This window comes from Pipistrellus kuhlii, unplaced genomic scaffold (genome assembly GCF_014108245.1).
Source record: "Pipistrellus kuhlii isolate mPipKuh1 unplaced genomic scaffold, mPipKuh1.p scaffold_m20_p_11, whole genome shotgun sequence".
NCBI classification, from domain to species: Eukaryota; Metazoa; Chordata; class Mammalia; order Chiroptera; family Vespertilionidae; genus Pipistrellus; species Pipistrellus kuhlii.
In genome coordinates this window covers 27,525,032-27,541,290 of record NW_023425416.1, presented here as the reverse complement: position 1 = coordinate 27,541,290, position 16,259 = coordinate 27,525,032, and the positions used below count along the sequence as shown (strand labels likewise).

The 16,259-nt window shown below is 43.9% G+C and overlaps 1 protein-coding gene across 1 annotated transcript in view; it reads left to right on the top strand.

Annotated features, from left to right (window-relative positions):
- The window catches only part of EPHB1 (EPH receptor B1), a 401,650-nt gene that overhangs the window by 328,900 nt on the left and 56,491 nt on the right, over positions 1–16,259 (top strand). Inside the window, exon 10 of the mRNA XM_036431378.2 lies at positions 6,556–6,678. Within this exon, the coding sequence (XP_036287271.1) occupies positions 6,556–6,678 (123 nt within the window). The remainder of the gene's footprint in view (positions 1–6,555; positions 6,679–16,259) is intronic.

The window sequence follows — 16,259 nt, the reverse complement described above, 5'->3', positions numbered from 1 at the left end:
TTAAACTTAAACGATATAGGTAAGCACATTGTTATTAACTTAATTAGGGTACTCCTAAGCTGGCCTTTGCTAAAAATTCAAGGGGCCAAAGAGCTGCAGGTGACTCACGAGCTGCAGTTTGCCGATCACTGGCCTAGAACCATTGAGTCTTGCCTGGAAGGACCTACATTCTCTGTTCATTGATACCAAAGAAGCAGGAAGATGTTAAACTCTTTTTCCTGGAATACCTTCCTCAATTGCAAGTAGACTGGTCCACTTTCCTTCCCCCACAGATACATATTAGTCAATAACTTGTTTTAAGTACAAAGTGTGACAAGGTGGTAAACCTCCACACAGAACATGGAAGGAAGATGATCCTCAGATCAACTGCTCTTTAAGCTCGTTGCCCACCCTGGGGCTCCCCTCTTGTATTCTTCCCTGAACTCTGGCTGAGCACCCAGAACCCCTGCTCTTTCATGGAGCAAGACAACCATCCATTGTCCTGGTCTCAGGCCTCGGAGCAGGTAAAGCAAACTGTTTCTACTTCCCATTGACCTTTCCTGGCAGGTTCAATCCAAGAAACTGCTGAATCTTCAGCCCTTCACATCTACAGCTTCAACTGTCACCCATGTGCCAGTCAAATCTAAACTCCAGGCCCTGTCCTCCAGCTCTTTTTCCATTCTGTTTTCTGACTATCTTCTGAGCACTTGTATATTTCATCTGTGCATTCGAAGTCCAAAATCACATGTGCCAACTTCCTGAACAATAGGGTTTCTTGCCCTATGTCCATGACCTGGTCCACAGTACCACTTCATTCTGGATAACTTGGAATTGATTTGAATTCTTCTTGTCTCTCCCTCATTTCCCATCTTTAGTTGCGCACCAAGTGTGTGACGTCTTCCTTTAAAATTTCTCTTGCTTCTTCTTCCGTTCTCATGGTTGAATGCTGTTATCTCCTACCTGCATGATTACAGCAACCTCATAGTTGTTTTCTCAGCCTCTAGCTCCTCCCCGACAATGCATGTGAATGCTGCAGCCTACCAGCAAAATGTACTCCCCGATGCCTCGCTCAGTACATCCTTCCCCTGCTGATGGAACAGCTGTCAGCTCTGTGTGTCCGACGGCAGCATTCCTAATGTCTTTGTTTGGTAATTGAGCTCCTCTAGTGCTAGTTCATCAGTGCTGTTCCACTTCAGACTTCAGACGCCCCTTCTCTCCACATTCAAGCTGGTCACAGTCTCCTCACTCCAAGAAGTGGCAGTCCTCTCTCTGAGCTGTGCCTCATGCCACTTCAAGCTTCTCCCTCTCCAATGCATGACCATGTGACTTGTCCTGCTAAGCCTCTGACATTGAAGACTGGCATTCACAGCCTCCTGCCTTCCCTGCTTTCATCAGCATTCACAGCTTATTTCCAAGTGTGACTCTTACTCTAGACTCTCCAGCATGGTACCCCAATTTGTCCATGTCTCAATTGCCTGAAGAACTTTGTGAGCTATATTTTCCCTGTAACTCCCACAGTCCTTAGAACAATGCTCTTTGGGTGTCTAGTCAGTGCTGAGAAAAATGAGGGATGCGCAATGTATTGAGGCAGAGGATTGTATGAAGTCTCTTCCAGGGTCAGAATTTTATATGCAGTTCCCTAAACTATTTCACCCTTGTGCTTAGATATCCAGACCAGATTTTGGTGAGTCACGAAGATAACTAAGTCTGGCCTGGATTCAGAGTAGGAAACATGGAAACACGCTTCCCCATTTTCCATGACCCTGTGAAACCTATTGGGACACAAGGTATCAGTGACTGAAAATAACCTAACTCACTACCTCTCCAGAACCATACTGGTATCGGGCTCTTCCTGGCACCCCTGATGCCTCCTAGACAGCCATGCCATCCATGGACCTAAAAGTTGTCCATGGTTCTGATTTTAAACTTTCTGAATGCACATGAGGGCCAAAGAGGAGCAGCCTTCTCCTTCCGCTTATCATCCCTAAATGTCACCTACCATTTAGAACTGGCCCTGTCCCAGCCTGCTTCTGTTCTGCCCTGAAAACCTGGCACTTGTAAACTTGACAAGTGACCTTTTAGAACCACGCCACACACCTGCCAGCATCCCCAGAATTTGTCCCAGCATCGTCACTTTCGGCAGCACCCGGATCTAATGAGGCGGGGTGTCTGACAGTGGCCAGGAGTTCCCTCTGCTTCAAGGACTGCTCCATGCCAGGCAAGCATGCTCTGGATCATGGCTGAGTTATTTCTCCCCATACTGAGTATATTTAAAGCCTGGTTCATGTTTAAAGTTTGGCAAATCTCCCAGAACTATGGTCCTTTAAAACTTTAGGCAATCCAGGCTGTGACCCCAGCAATAGCATAAATGGGTTTTGAGGTCAGAGAGCAAACTTCTACAAATTAGATCTTTAATAGAAACTGCTAAACTAGAAGATCATAACATTTAAGATATTTTCCTCTTTCAAGGCACTAACAATCAGAAGTTTAGATCCATACATACCAGTTTTGTGCCAAAGGTACATATCCCATGTTTAAAAATAACCAGAAACTGTAAAATGTTATAGAATATTAACAATAATAACGTGAAGCATTGGGCAGAGCATTATAAAACGCCGTATACGATCTCTCTAGATTACATTCGATATTATGATTAGTGCCACTAATAATATTTCCCCAACACTCACAGTCTGAGCGCATTTTCTGAGCCCCGTCTCCAAACATTTGGCGCTGCCTGACTCGGCAGCTGACTTGAATTCCTTGTTCACTGTCTGGTGATTCATTGCACTAAATACCACTTTCCTGATAATTAAAAACTGCTCACTGGCAAGTGGGAGCAGGAACAGGCTGATGCAGGATTTATGCAGAAACGCAAAATGAGCCGAAAGACAAATGACCTGTTCTGCCCGGCTCAAGGCATTCTTTCCTCTCATCATCGTCTGGGACGTGAGAGAGGCTGGCTGTGACGTGGGAGAGAGGCCTGGAGAGAAGTGTCACCCGGAAGAGACGAGGCGAGGCAATGCAGGGGGGCGGGGAAGGGGGGGCATTAAGTGTAGTGCTCAGCCACATAGCTCTTCTGATTTAGGACAGCCAATCGCTGCCCCCTGAGCCAGAGGGCACAGGCCAGAACCATTCCCTAGGTCAGCCCTATCAGATGAAAAGCACCCAGTTTGAGCATCTGTTAAGATTTTGGATGTCAGTTTCTTTTCCTCAATGTAGCAATGGGGTCCTCACTTTCAGGTAAACAAGGACTGATCCCTGCTGCTGCCTAGAGGCCAGGCATTCTAATTAACACCACATCACCACTCCTAGGCTCCTTGCAACCTCTCTGCCTCTTGTGAAATAATCCAAACCCCTGGCCCCAGAATAGCATCTGTGACATGGCATGTATGTGTGTAGGTACACACACACTCCATAATTCTACACACCAACAAGATAGCGAACCTCTCAGCGAGTAAACTGTACCAGTCATTACAGTGTCAACTTTCTCCCATTAAGGTGCACTTTGTTGCCTCTTACTGGCCTAAAAGACTCCTGGCACCATCAAGATATAAGCCATTCCCTTCTGGGAATAGCTCCTTCCCAGAACTCATTGGGGCCAGTGTCTGTAAGGCTCATTAACTGAGAATCCTTTCTCATTCATCCTTATATATGTCTTTACTTGCTAACCATTCATTACAGCACATTCTAGATTGCTTAATTAGGTTCTATGAAAGTGATCCTATAGGACAGCTTAACATACATCGTTTCAAAGCCCTTGATCTAAAATAACAATGTAGTCATTTTTAAAGTAACTCATCACCCTAAGTGGCTTATGTCCCTCACTGTCCACCCCACTTTTGTTTCCCTTCCTCCCTCCCCAAACACTTCCTAGAACAATTTTCTGGTAATCATCTTGAGTATATCAGTTTGTGAGCCTCTGTACATCAGGCACTGTGCTAGGCATGTCACTTGCAATGTGGTCTTATCATCATCACCATCCCAGAGGGAGGTGTTATTGCCTCTGTTGGCAAAGGAGAAAATTGTTAAGAGATGGATATGGACTTGTTGCATTATACTGGGTTAGGAAGAGTTTTTGTGTTTCTGACCTCACTTCTGGGCCTCAGCATCTGGGCTCTCAACCTCCTCTCAGCACAGAATTTTGGAAAAGTCACAGGTTGTTAACACTGGCTGTTGTCCCTTTTGCATTTTGCATGGGTCTGTTGTTGCCTCGTCTCATGCCCTCACCTTTCCATTGCACAGGGACTGACTTCCACCTGCAGCATCCGTTTTTGTTGTGTGTTTTAATCCATTTATTGAGGTAACATTCATTAATAACACTTAGAAATGTTAGATATATAACAATTCACTATCTGTATACTCTTCGGGGTGTTCACCACCCAAAATCAGATTTCCTTTTATTACTCTCTATTTGACCTCCTTCACCCAATTGATCTAAATGCTCTCTCTGACCAAGGAGCCTCCCCTCCCACCTGCACGGCAGGCCAAGCAGCCCAGTCAATGACTGATGGGAATTGTGTGGTAATGACACAGCTTCCTCCTCTACAGGGTGGGCCAATTCTGAAGCGTGTGGTGATTTATGTCCAGGAGTCCACAGAGCTTCCCTGGGGTGAAGCCTGCTTCAGTTCCCCACAATGGTGGTGGCTGGAGAGCAGACTCAGGAGGCTGTCTTCCTTACCCCTTACTCCCCCACTCACTCACAGGGACTTCTTAGGATCAGGGCCCAGATAAGCCACTTGCCTCCAAAATCTTGTTTCAAGTGTAGCTTCTGGAGCTGCTTGTTTGGCTTCATCAGACACTTTCAACCTGTCTTTAATCCTTCTTCTTCTTCACTTGTTCTCCCACCAAATGAGAAAGAGATGAACCACCTCCCTCTTCCCCTTCTCTACTGTTATTAAAATAGAATCTCTCCCTCTATTTCTCCCTCTCCCTCTGCTTCTTTCTCTCCTGCATCCCCCCAGGGATTAGAACATTCTAGTATAAAGGTGAGGATCTATTTGCTGTATCCAAATTTCAGTCAACAGATTCCAAAGTCCATTTGTCATCCCCAGGTTTCCAAGGGGCATGCCAGGATGGCATTGATCATCCTAAAGCAGGCCTTCCAGCATGCTACCAGTGATTTTATTTAATGATTGGGAATAAACCATCTTTCAGAAAAGCAGTTCTTCTGAGAAGGGTACCTGGCTTTCTCTGACTTTAAAGAAATATCCATTTCAATTATTTGCTCTATTTTCCTTCTCCCTCTGGATTATACTCCGGCACTTTGATCCTTGAATGAATTGCTGACCAAGCCAACACTAATTTGAGGAAGCTGTAGAGCAATCTTCAGAATATTTTTGGATGAAAATGTCAAAACTACACCATGTGTGAAGGGCTGGGAGTCATTGGGGGATAAACTGGAGTGGGGGATGCAGTCCTGAGGGGGCAGAGCTTAGGGAACCTGAGGTCCAGGCTGTGCCTTGGGCCCCAGCTGAGGGCAGAGAGCACTGTGAGTTCCCAGATCTGCTTCACCTGCTAACCTGACACTTACATGACCTTGTTGGCCTCAGTGAGCAGGAAAAATACCTCCTCTTCACCAGGATGGGATGTTAGACCGTGCTGGTTAGCTTTCGAAGCCTACCCTCCTACTATACACCACCACCATGAAAGCAATCTTCATACTTTGCCTAATGACACAGCTAACATGTTGAAGGATTGCACTGTGAATGAATCCATTTGTACTTTGGGTTCCATTTCCTGTTTTTGTCCCCTCTCTTCCACTTTTTGAATCCATTTTTTCTGCAGTGACAATTCCCTATTTTGTCCCCATGCACACCTATTTATCTTGCCACTGTAAACATCAGTGACAAAGTCTATATTCCTTTATATGTTTCTCGTTCACCATTTTATTTGTTTTTCATACTTCAGTGTGTCTGAAGGCAGGGGGGGTTCGATTACCATTTTTCTTTCATTCCACCTCATTTTTTTTTTTTATGTAGACACCGCTCTTTTCTCTATCAGTATTTTCTGTGCTTCCCTCTTCGGATTTTCTCTTCCAGTATACTGTCTTGGTGTTTATATGTTGAGGTTTTTCCAATAGCAAATTCCTCTTTTTTTAAAAAAAAAAATCCATCCCCATCCCTCTTCCAGCCCTGGACATAGCCGTCAGTAATAACCTTAACGGCGGCCTCCACTCAGGAAAGTTGTCAAGTTGATAAATATTGATATCTGCCCTACCATTTTACCACCACTTTTCCGCTAATGCATTGGGTTGGCATCAATCAGCTTCCCTGCCTTCTGTGTGCGCCCGGTAAGGGAACTGGTCCTGATCTGTCACTTATAAGTAATCTGTTCCACTTTTCATCAAGAGCTCAAATTCAGAAGAGAATATGGAGGAGAAGGATAAGTAGAGGACAGAGAACCAGACTAGTGTGGCAAAGAGGGAAGGGATATGCTGAGGCCCAGCAAGGCAAGGAGAGGCAGCCTGGTGTGCAAGGAGAGATCCCCAAGCCACACTCACTGCTGGGCACAGCAGCCAATGCTTAATGACCACCGTTCCTCTTCGGGATGTTAACCCTGCTTATCTCCTCCAACAAGGCTCCCCAGGAATGAAGATCTACATTGACCCCTTCACTTATGAGGACCCCAACGAAGCTGTCCGGGAGTTTGCCAAGGAGATTGATGTATCTTTTGTGAAAATTGAAGAGGTCATCGGAGCAGGTATGGCTCTCCTTTCCCTCGTTTCTGTTCTCTTGGTGTCCAAAAATCTTCTGCCCACCACTCCAGGTGTTCTCTACCATCTTTCTCCCCAGAAGATGAGTTTGGCCATCTGCAGTGTGTTTCTATGGACCTTTGGGGGACCTTGATCATGGTGGCCATATTTGGTGTTGCAGAGAAGTCAGCTGTAGTTTTAAATGACTCAGAAATAGCTCTGGAAATGGATCACAAAATCCAGATAAGGGAAAAGTAGAGTGCTCAATTGAGAAGACTTTGAAAGAAATAGAAATTTTTAGAAAGTTGGACCTAGTATCCCACTCTGACAATGACATCTCTGTGCCTTTGGGCCATGCATTTCAGTTTTTCTTCCCATGCATTCAGATTTCTTCCCATGCATTCAGTTTTTCTTTCCTACATGCGTGCATTTAGAAACAAACCATGATGGATAGAAGAGGAAGCCCTATAACCAGAAGAAAACTCACCCATAACCATATTTTCTACAGAACATCTATGATTTGAATGGTAACACATGACAAGTTTCTCTCCCAAGAAACACATGTGCTCTCATCCATCTTACTGCTGGGAATAGAAATGCAGACTGACAGAACTAACTGCCTGAAATACTCTCAGGAAATCTTACCTAAAGACTGATGCAGAATTTTAATCTTCCTTTAATGGATCAGTAGTTAAGTCATTTTGACAGTGAACCCAGCCTTATTAATGTAAAGGAGCAAAATATCCCAAAATATCATTATTTTATAAGCAATCTCTTTATTGACTCCTCTGCTGCTGCTTTTGAGTATTCTTAAAGATGTGTTTGCTTCGTGTCTTCTTTCCTACTTTTATTTTCTTCTACAATATTCTTTGTCTTTTCTTCTTTAATTCGTGTTGGCCACTGTTTAAGCTCTCACCACACTTCAGTCTTTTTAGCTCCTATGTCTTTATTCATATATTTGAAGAGCCATGGCGTTGCCTCTTCCCATAATATTTTATATTTTAACTCCATGAAATATGTCTAGTCAAAGTCATACAGACAGCCACTTCATATATTATCTTTAGGAGAAAGTCACTGTTCTTCCATTCACTGCCTCCCTTAATGCACTGAGGGGTCAAAAAGCCATCTGTGAAATTGGAAGTCACATTTGAAAGCTTGCCCCATTAGGCCACCATTTTCATGCTCTGGTTTTCATTTTAAAGAGCTTCAACCTCATGGCATCACACGTGGTGGGTGCTCTCACAGGGCATGCCACTCTCTTTCTACCAGCCCCTCAGTAGTTCCAGCTGGCTAGCCATAATCTGATCTACATAAGTCTATACATACTAGAATTTCCCATTGACTTTCATTAAAGATGTTACTGAACCACGACTTTCACTTCTGTGCAGATATTTTTCTCTTCCTTTTTAGACACTGACATACTTAAGGATCCTGCCTTGGAAGGCTGAATACCAGATAAATAGGAGTACTCCCAGAGGCTCAGATTTCTCCAGTAAACTTGAAGGAGTGTTGGCGAGGTGGATGTTCAGTCCTGCACCCTGTTTCCCCTGCATTATTAATTGTGGTTGTGTCATGTGGTAATGGTGCTAGTGATTTTAATGTTGTTATTTATGTCATGTGCTTAGAACAATGTGTCCTGGGCTGCATTTCATTCCAGAGCATACACACATATCAGCACTATTCCGCCTTTGTTGGGGGAGGAGTAAAAAACCTTCTTACTTATGATCCTACCAGGGAATTATAATGTTGGGTGAGCTCACCAACTACTAGATGCCTATAGAGGGGCAGTTGATAGTCCTGCTTCATCCTTCACCTTCAATTTCTGTATAGCCTTAGATGATGTTTGTGTATTCTGCACAGAGAAGCTAAGTCTTTTTTGTGGCTCACATGGTACTGGGGAAGGATTGACACATTTAGGAGTTTATAAGATTTCCAGCAGCTTTGGACAAAGACCTTTCCCAGATTGCTGTTGACCACCTTCAGCCAAACACCCTTCTCTTTGAGATTATGAAATCCCAGAGCTAATCCCTGTGGATAGTAATCCACTCTGCATGATTGGTGCCATTTTAACAGTAGACACTCTAGGTTGGAACCAATCTTTCTCCATTTTTCAGTTCTTTGCTCCTTTGTCCCCACTCTAGCGTCTCCCATACCCCGCCTGATTGAGACTGGCTTCACTTTGTGTTAAAAGAGCTGGTATTAAGGCCAAGTTAAAAAATTATTTTTGTAAGGCAAGATTTATACAGTGTAACTGGTAATATTTCTCTTAACCACTTGTCAGATTTTGGAGCAGGGGCAAAAACTGGGTTGCAATATGGTAACGAAACATGAAAAGATGAATCAAAAGTCATTTGTCTTTCCTATACTTGTTTCTTCATCAGGCTCTTTCTGAATATGCATGCAAGACTTGGAATTCCAGAGGTGAACAAACTGATCTCTCCCTCATAGGTCTGACAGTTTTAGTGGCAAACAGACCAGTAAGAACATCCTTAGTATTTTATGTTATTTCCAACTCAGGTGTGTACAAAGTGTTGGGCCAACCCAGGAATGTTCAGCATTATTCAAGGAGTGGGTTGGGGGGATCAGAAATATTTCACAAAGGACATAATCTTTGGCCTAAATTTTCACACAACTAGAAAAAGTAAGTTTTTGTGAAACTCATGAGATAATGAGACAGAAGAGGAAAAATTAAGACATAAAGAAGAAAATTCACATGATTTTCCAGCAGTGGTGTGCTGAAGTGAGCTTCATTAACTCACAAAAGCCAATTTATGCTGTCTTCGAGAGATAGATGTCTGGCTGAGGGTGGTCAGCAGCAACCAGGCGGAGGTCTTTGTTCCAGGCTGCTGGGAATCTTACAAATCTTTCCAGCCCCATGTTTAGTGGTATCATGTTGGTAGCTTGACATCAGCCATGGTAGGAGTATTTACACCATGCAAATTGGCAAATGCTACAAGTCAGGGGTATTTGTTTCTTTGTTTTATGGAGAGCTGGTAGCTTAACACTTATTAGCACACTTCCAGACTGTTCAAGGTTAGTTCAAAGAATCTGCAAAGTAACCAGCTCGTGATTGTTGAATTGGAGCCAGAGGAAAGGGTCATGTTTGTTGCAAGAGAGGTTAGTTGAGAGTGCAAGACCCCTATTCATTAAACATTAACTCTGTGTCTGCAACTGTGGTGGATCCCAGAAAATACACTATGCCTAGCATTGCTGTCCTGCAGGGGTTATTGTCTAACGTAGACACACAGGAGGACAGGTGGTTGAGAGCTAAGACAAAGGGCTCAGAGAAAACATAGGTGGAGGAGGGATGAGAGGCTTGGTAGCAGGGAAGGAGCCAGGGAAGAGGGACCTGGGAGGCTTTGGATGGGCTGAAACTCTGTGTAGCACATCTTGAAAACAAGGGGGCAGAGAGGCAGGAGAAGGATTTGCTGAGGAAAAATACTGAGCATTGAGGCTAGAGAATCAGGCTGAGGCCTAGAGACCCAGAGACTGCAGTATGGATTTTATTATATAGGAAATGGTGAACTCCTGGAGGTTGCTGAGCAGGCTGAGTGACAGGACTGAAGTGGGGAGATGAAATTGACATATGCTGTGTTTGGAGTGGACTAGCAAGGGGTGATGGGAAAAAATTAGTACAACCTTGGAGACATGCAGGCCAGTTATGGGGCTTTGCCTGGAGAGGGCTTTGCTGGGATCCAGGGTGGTAAGGAAAACTGCACAAAAATAACTAAACCGGTCTAAACCAGAATATATCCAATCATGTTGAATGGAGGTACTCTTGGGCTTGTTGACTGGAAACGTGGCATGAAGAAATGCCATGGCCAGAAATAAGGGATATCAGATTAAACATCTTGAGAGGAAGGCTGCCTGGCCCTCAGGGTGTGGGAAGTGGTAGTTGTGCAAGCAAGTGAAGGCCAGTAGAGTAAAATCTAGGAATTATGAGGTTGAAGAACTATATCAACTGTCAAAGAGTCTTCTAAAGTGTGGAAGATATTGGACACAGGAATAAAAAAGTAATTATGAGCCAGGTGTGATACCATTCAAGAAAACTGAATTATTAGGACTCATTGCTATTATGTAATTATTTGTTCAATGCCCATCTTTCATCACCGGCCTCAACGTTCTGTGGGGACAAGGAGACATGAGTGGTTTTGTTAGTCTCATGCCTAGCCTAGTGTTCAGTCTTGGTTGTATATGGTTGAGTGAAAGTAGACTCTCAGGGGAAAATCATTGCAGGGATAAGAGCTGTGTAGAGTTTGGAAGACTGGGGAGAGACTTGAGAAAGGCGGAGTAAGCTCATGGGTGCTCTGAAACTGGCCCAGTGGAATGAAGGAAGGGCAGCCTTTCCTCTTATCCCTGAAGATAATGGAAAAAATTGACATTTCTATCAAAAGAGGGCAGTAGGCCATCTGGTGTCTTTGGAGAATATCGGCTCTTTGTAACCATGAATCTGATTAATAGGAGTCATCTCATAGGTGAATCCCAAAGCACTGATTAATTCTGGCCATTTTCCTCAGTAGACTCACCCAGCGCATAAACCAGGGCTACCATGTATGATTGGGCCCTACAACATGGATGGCAACCCTGCAGCGTGTAACCTATATAACTATATGCAGCAGCCTTGCGTGTGACTTGTCAAGTGCATGGAAATGTAGATAGAGGTGTCACCAGGAGGTGTCATCCAAAGGAAGACATGCCAATTGTATTTTAATAAACACACCCTCCTCTGACTGCGACAGCTGCTGATTCAGCATTTCCACAGATGGCTTATGGTGAAGGAAAGAGAGGCTTGTGGTGAGAGAGCTGGTTGAAGAGATTTGGGGAAAGGGAATGTGTACAGATGGGGAGGGGCCAGCAAGGCCTGTCACCTCTCTGTTTGAAGAAGCGGATGGATTTCTTGGGGATGATTTGATAGAAAGGCCACCTGCCAGCCTTACTTTCTTGAGCTCATTCGGGGTAAGGGTGGGCAACATGAGAGTAGCCTCCTATTGGGTAAGAGTCACAGAAGGCAGTTTTAGAAGAGGAAAGCAAATAGATGTCTTCAGTAATTATAATTAATATAGTTGGCATGCACTGAGTACTCATCATGTATGTGGCACTGGTCTGTAAACTTTATAAACATTATTTTCTTTAACCTTCATAATAGCCGTGTGTGTGTGTGTGTGTGTGTGTGTGTGTGTGTGTGTGTGTTAGTTAAGTTGATGGTAGAGTAAGAATTAAAACCCAAATAAGGCTGATCTGGGTCTGGTGAACATAACCCCCATACCTACCACTTTGGATATTGTTCTGGAAAATAGCAACTAAGTATACCAAGACATTACTGCTGATGGTAAATTCTACCAAGCAATTTGGAATGCCAAAGCCTGTTTGCTGAGAATAAGGATCTGATCCTAGTATTCACTGTGCCCATGTCATATGCTGCAAAGACTGTCCCATGTTTCCTGAGGACAGCATGTTCTTCCTGGAATACCCTGGTCCCATCATCAGGTCCACCTCTTCTAACAGGATCTATTTTGTGCCTTAAAAAGGACACGGAGACCCAATATGTTTAGCATTTTTAATTATCTGTGCTTGCTTATGTTAGGAAAATAAGTGGTATGTAGGTATGCAGTTGTCTAACAGCCACAAAAAGCTACCAGAAAAGAGAAAACTAGTTTGCTCTCACCATCTCAGTATTAGCTATTATGAACACAATGGCTGTTCCATTTCATTCACCAACCCCAGAAACCTGGTAATGGGTACCTGGGGGACTGGCCGAGAAAGAGGAATAGGGTTGTAATCAATTAGTAATGCCTGCCCTGAGTTCAGGGTCAGGAGATAGGGGAAAGCCTGCCATGGTTTTACTATCCCTGGTTCAGCAATAACCTACTTATCTTGCACAGGCTCATGTAATAAAACTTGCTGGAAATTCGAACCTAGTTTAAATTTATTCTTTAAAAGTCACTTTTCTGGTGGAAGTTTGAATTAGTAACTAGAAGCTCTGCTTTTCCCTTTTCCTTCCCCCTAAGGCAGTTTGTGACTTCAAAATGCTGCTGCTAAAAAAAAAAAAAAAAAAAAAAAAAAAAAAAAAAAAAGTGCAATTGTGTGTAGATTTGCGCTACACACACAGCCAACAGCTCCTGCTTGAAATACCTGCTGGCAGGTTGGATGTTTCATTTTCAAAAATTGAAAATTCTTTCCTTCTGATTTTACATTTAATATAATAGCTGAGGTATTTAATGCTGCCGAACCTCTTTTTCCTCTTTTCCTCACTTTGTCAAGGAAGGTAGGAAAGGGGAACTGGCAAGCCACTGAAACTTGTAGGTAATCATTTCAGCATCTGTCTGGGAGGACAATCACAGGAACTGGCTAAATGACTCTCAACTGACAGCCTTGAGGGTAATTGTTCTCAAATTTGAGCCAGGCATCAGAATTCACCCGGGGGCATGTTAAATCCAAGTCCCAGGGCCTCACCTACTGAGCTCTGATCCTGTAGGTCTAGGTGGGGTCCTACAATCAGTGATGTCTAATAAGGTCCCAGGTGATGCTGTTGTTGCTGGGCAGGAACCACACTTTAAGAGCCCCTGCTGAGAGCCACTGGCCACCAGACTGGCCTGAAGCTAGAGCCGAGTCCTGGCCATGGGGAGGTTTTGCTGTAGGGGATTCTCCAAGGTCTGCTGCAAAGACATGTGCCAATCAAAATCCAGCCAGTCTAACATTAGGCTGACTGCAATTACTGCCCATAAAGGTTCTGCATGGAAAGCATCAACCACTATCACTAACCAATCATTCCTATGAGCATCTACTTTAAATATAATGGTAATGCTTGATTTGTTGAAAATATTTTTTAAGTATGATGAATTATTTAAAAAGTGAAAATTGTATGGCCATGATTTGGAAGCTCTTTATAACTCAAATTGTGGCAAATCAAAAATCACCACAGCCCTAGCTGGTTTGGCTCACTGGATAGAGCATCGGCCTGGGGACTGAGGGTCCTGGGTTAGATTCCAGTCAAGGGCATATACGTTGGTTGCAGGCACATCCCCAGTGGGGGTGGGAGGTGCAGGAGGCAGCTGATTGATGCTTCTCTCTCATCGATGTTTCTAACTCTATCCCTCTCCATTCCTCTCTATAAAAAATTAATAAAAATATATTTTAAAAAAAAGCACCAAAGACTTCAAGTTCTGGCCCCCATTATAGGGAAGGTGTCCAAAAAGCAAAAAATAGTTTTTTAAAAATAGTATATGAACCTGAGGTCAAAGATCATAGCTGACACACAAGGATTGTCAGCCACACAAGGCGTTGGTTTTCTGTTCGTTACTAATAACAACAATATGCCTATTGACTCCCACTCCTCATGAGATGCTAGCGGGCCAGAGTTCCCAGACTTTAGCTCCATAGGCTTCTATGCTTAGACATGGCAGCTAGACTTTCCCTCTCCCCTGGCAAAAAGTCCTACTGTGTCTCAGATAAACCACCTCCAATTCCCATTAGGCTGCAGAAACAGACTTTTCCTTCCATTTCTCTTCCACCTCCATCCCCACTCCCTCCCCACATGTGTCTCCAACAGTTTATAGTTTACAAAGCATGTTCTCACACACTCCACACCCTGTTAGGAAGAGCTGCCAGTCCACACCATTTCTTTTTTTTATTGTATAGAGCCGAGCAAGCTAAGGCTGGGGAAGTGATGAACCCAAAGTTGGGTAAAGGGTTTGGCACAGACTTCTTCCTCTACTCCCAGTCAAAGCTTCCCCCTACTGGGCTGGGGGTGAGGGTGGGGGGTACTTCATTACAGGGTAAAGCACAGCCTCTGAGTGAGGCTAATGAGTTAAGTGACTTCTTTGCAGTTGGTGCTTTGAAAACCTTTGGGCTTGGAGAACATGAAGTTATTTCTTTGCCAGACAGGAAAGGAGCTATTTTTACATTCTTTAAGCCACTGCTTTCCAGTGATTGCAGAGCACATTTCTGAGAGCAGTAATGACCACCACCATTGTGAACAACCTCAGAGTCCATCTCTTCCCGTCCAAGGAGAGATTTCTTTTTTTTTTTTTCTTTCTTTTTTTTTTAAGAGCAGTTTTAGGTTCACAGCAAAATTAATGGAAAGAAACAGAGATTTCCCATATGCTCCCTGTTCCTACACACTCACGGCCTCTCCCATTATCAGCATCCATCACTGATGAATCTACATGGACACATTATTTTCACCCAAAGTCATAGTTTACCTTAGGGGTCACTCTTGGTGGAGTTCATTCTATAGGTTTGGGCAAATGTATAAGGACTTGGAGCCAGCATTATAGAATCACCCAGAGTAGGTTCATTACCCCAGAAAGCCTCTCAGGAGAGCATGTTTTCATACTACCAATTTTAAAAACTATGATGAGACACCCACCCACAGGGTGTAATTTAAAGCTGAAGTATTAGAAGCACTTAAAGATAATCAGCCACAAAGACTAAACAATGGAATAACATTTTCCAATTAGGAAAGTCATGTGATCCATACCATTCAATGCAGACAGAACTCTCCAAAGCCACACACTCATTGGTTTCTTCTTTCCTTCCTTTTCCCCACTCATATCTATAATGCCCATCCTCTGCATCGGCCCTGTGCAGTAAGAGGCAACCCGTGTGCTGAAATAAATTCCAGGTATTCCAGGGCCTTTGGCAGTTTACTAACTAATCTATTTGAAAGATCCTTGGCTGGTTCTCAACCTTGGCTGTCTTTAGGACCACCTGGACAGCCAGACCTGGCTTTAGGGGCCTGAGGCCAATGCAGCCATGCCAGGCCCCATGCTCAGAAGGGCCTACAAGTAGTTTAGTGCTCTGCTGCCACAGTCTTAAAGTTCTTGGTAATTTTTTTAAAATATATTTTATTGATTTTACACAGGAATTGAGAGGGACAGAGAGTTAGAAACGTCGATGAGAGAGAAACATCGACCAGCTGCCTCTTGCACACTCCCCCTTTGGGGATGTGCCCACAACCAAGGTACCTGCCCTTGACCAGAATTGAACCCGGGACCTTTCAGTCCGCAGGCTGACGCTCTATCCACTGAGCCAAACCGGTCCCGGCAAGTTCTTGGTAATTTTGAACAGGGACTCCTGCATTTTCATTTTGCAACAGGCCTCACAAATTATGTAGTTAATCCTGTAGGAAGCTTTTCAATATACCCACATCGAGGCTGCACCCAGACCAACCAATCAGAATCACAAGAGGTGGGACCCAGGTCTCCCAACAAACTTTGGGAACCTCAGTTTGAGGAATGGAAGTCCTCACCTGGGGTATTAATGTGTGTGTTGTGGGGAGCAGCAGATTCACCTGGAGCACCTTTCCAAACTTCGCACACTGATGTATTAAAAATTGATAAATTGCTTCTTAAATATTCTGATGCCACCTGGCTAGCCAGACAGGGACATCTGTCCATGAGATAGTTCCACTGTGAATTGCTGTGACAGTAACTGCATATAAACTGTTAAACATGAACTGTTGGGGCACGGTGGTTCCTGGATTATAATTCTATATCTATGCAACTCTGTTCCCTATTGCTCTGCTAACTGAACATCCTTCCAAGAGGCAAAAGAGTGAGTGTAGACAACTCTTGCTCTGACTCAGAGC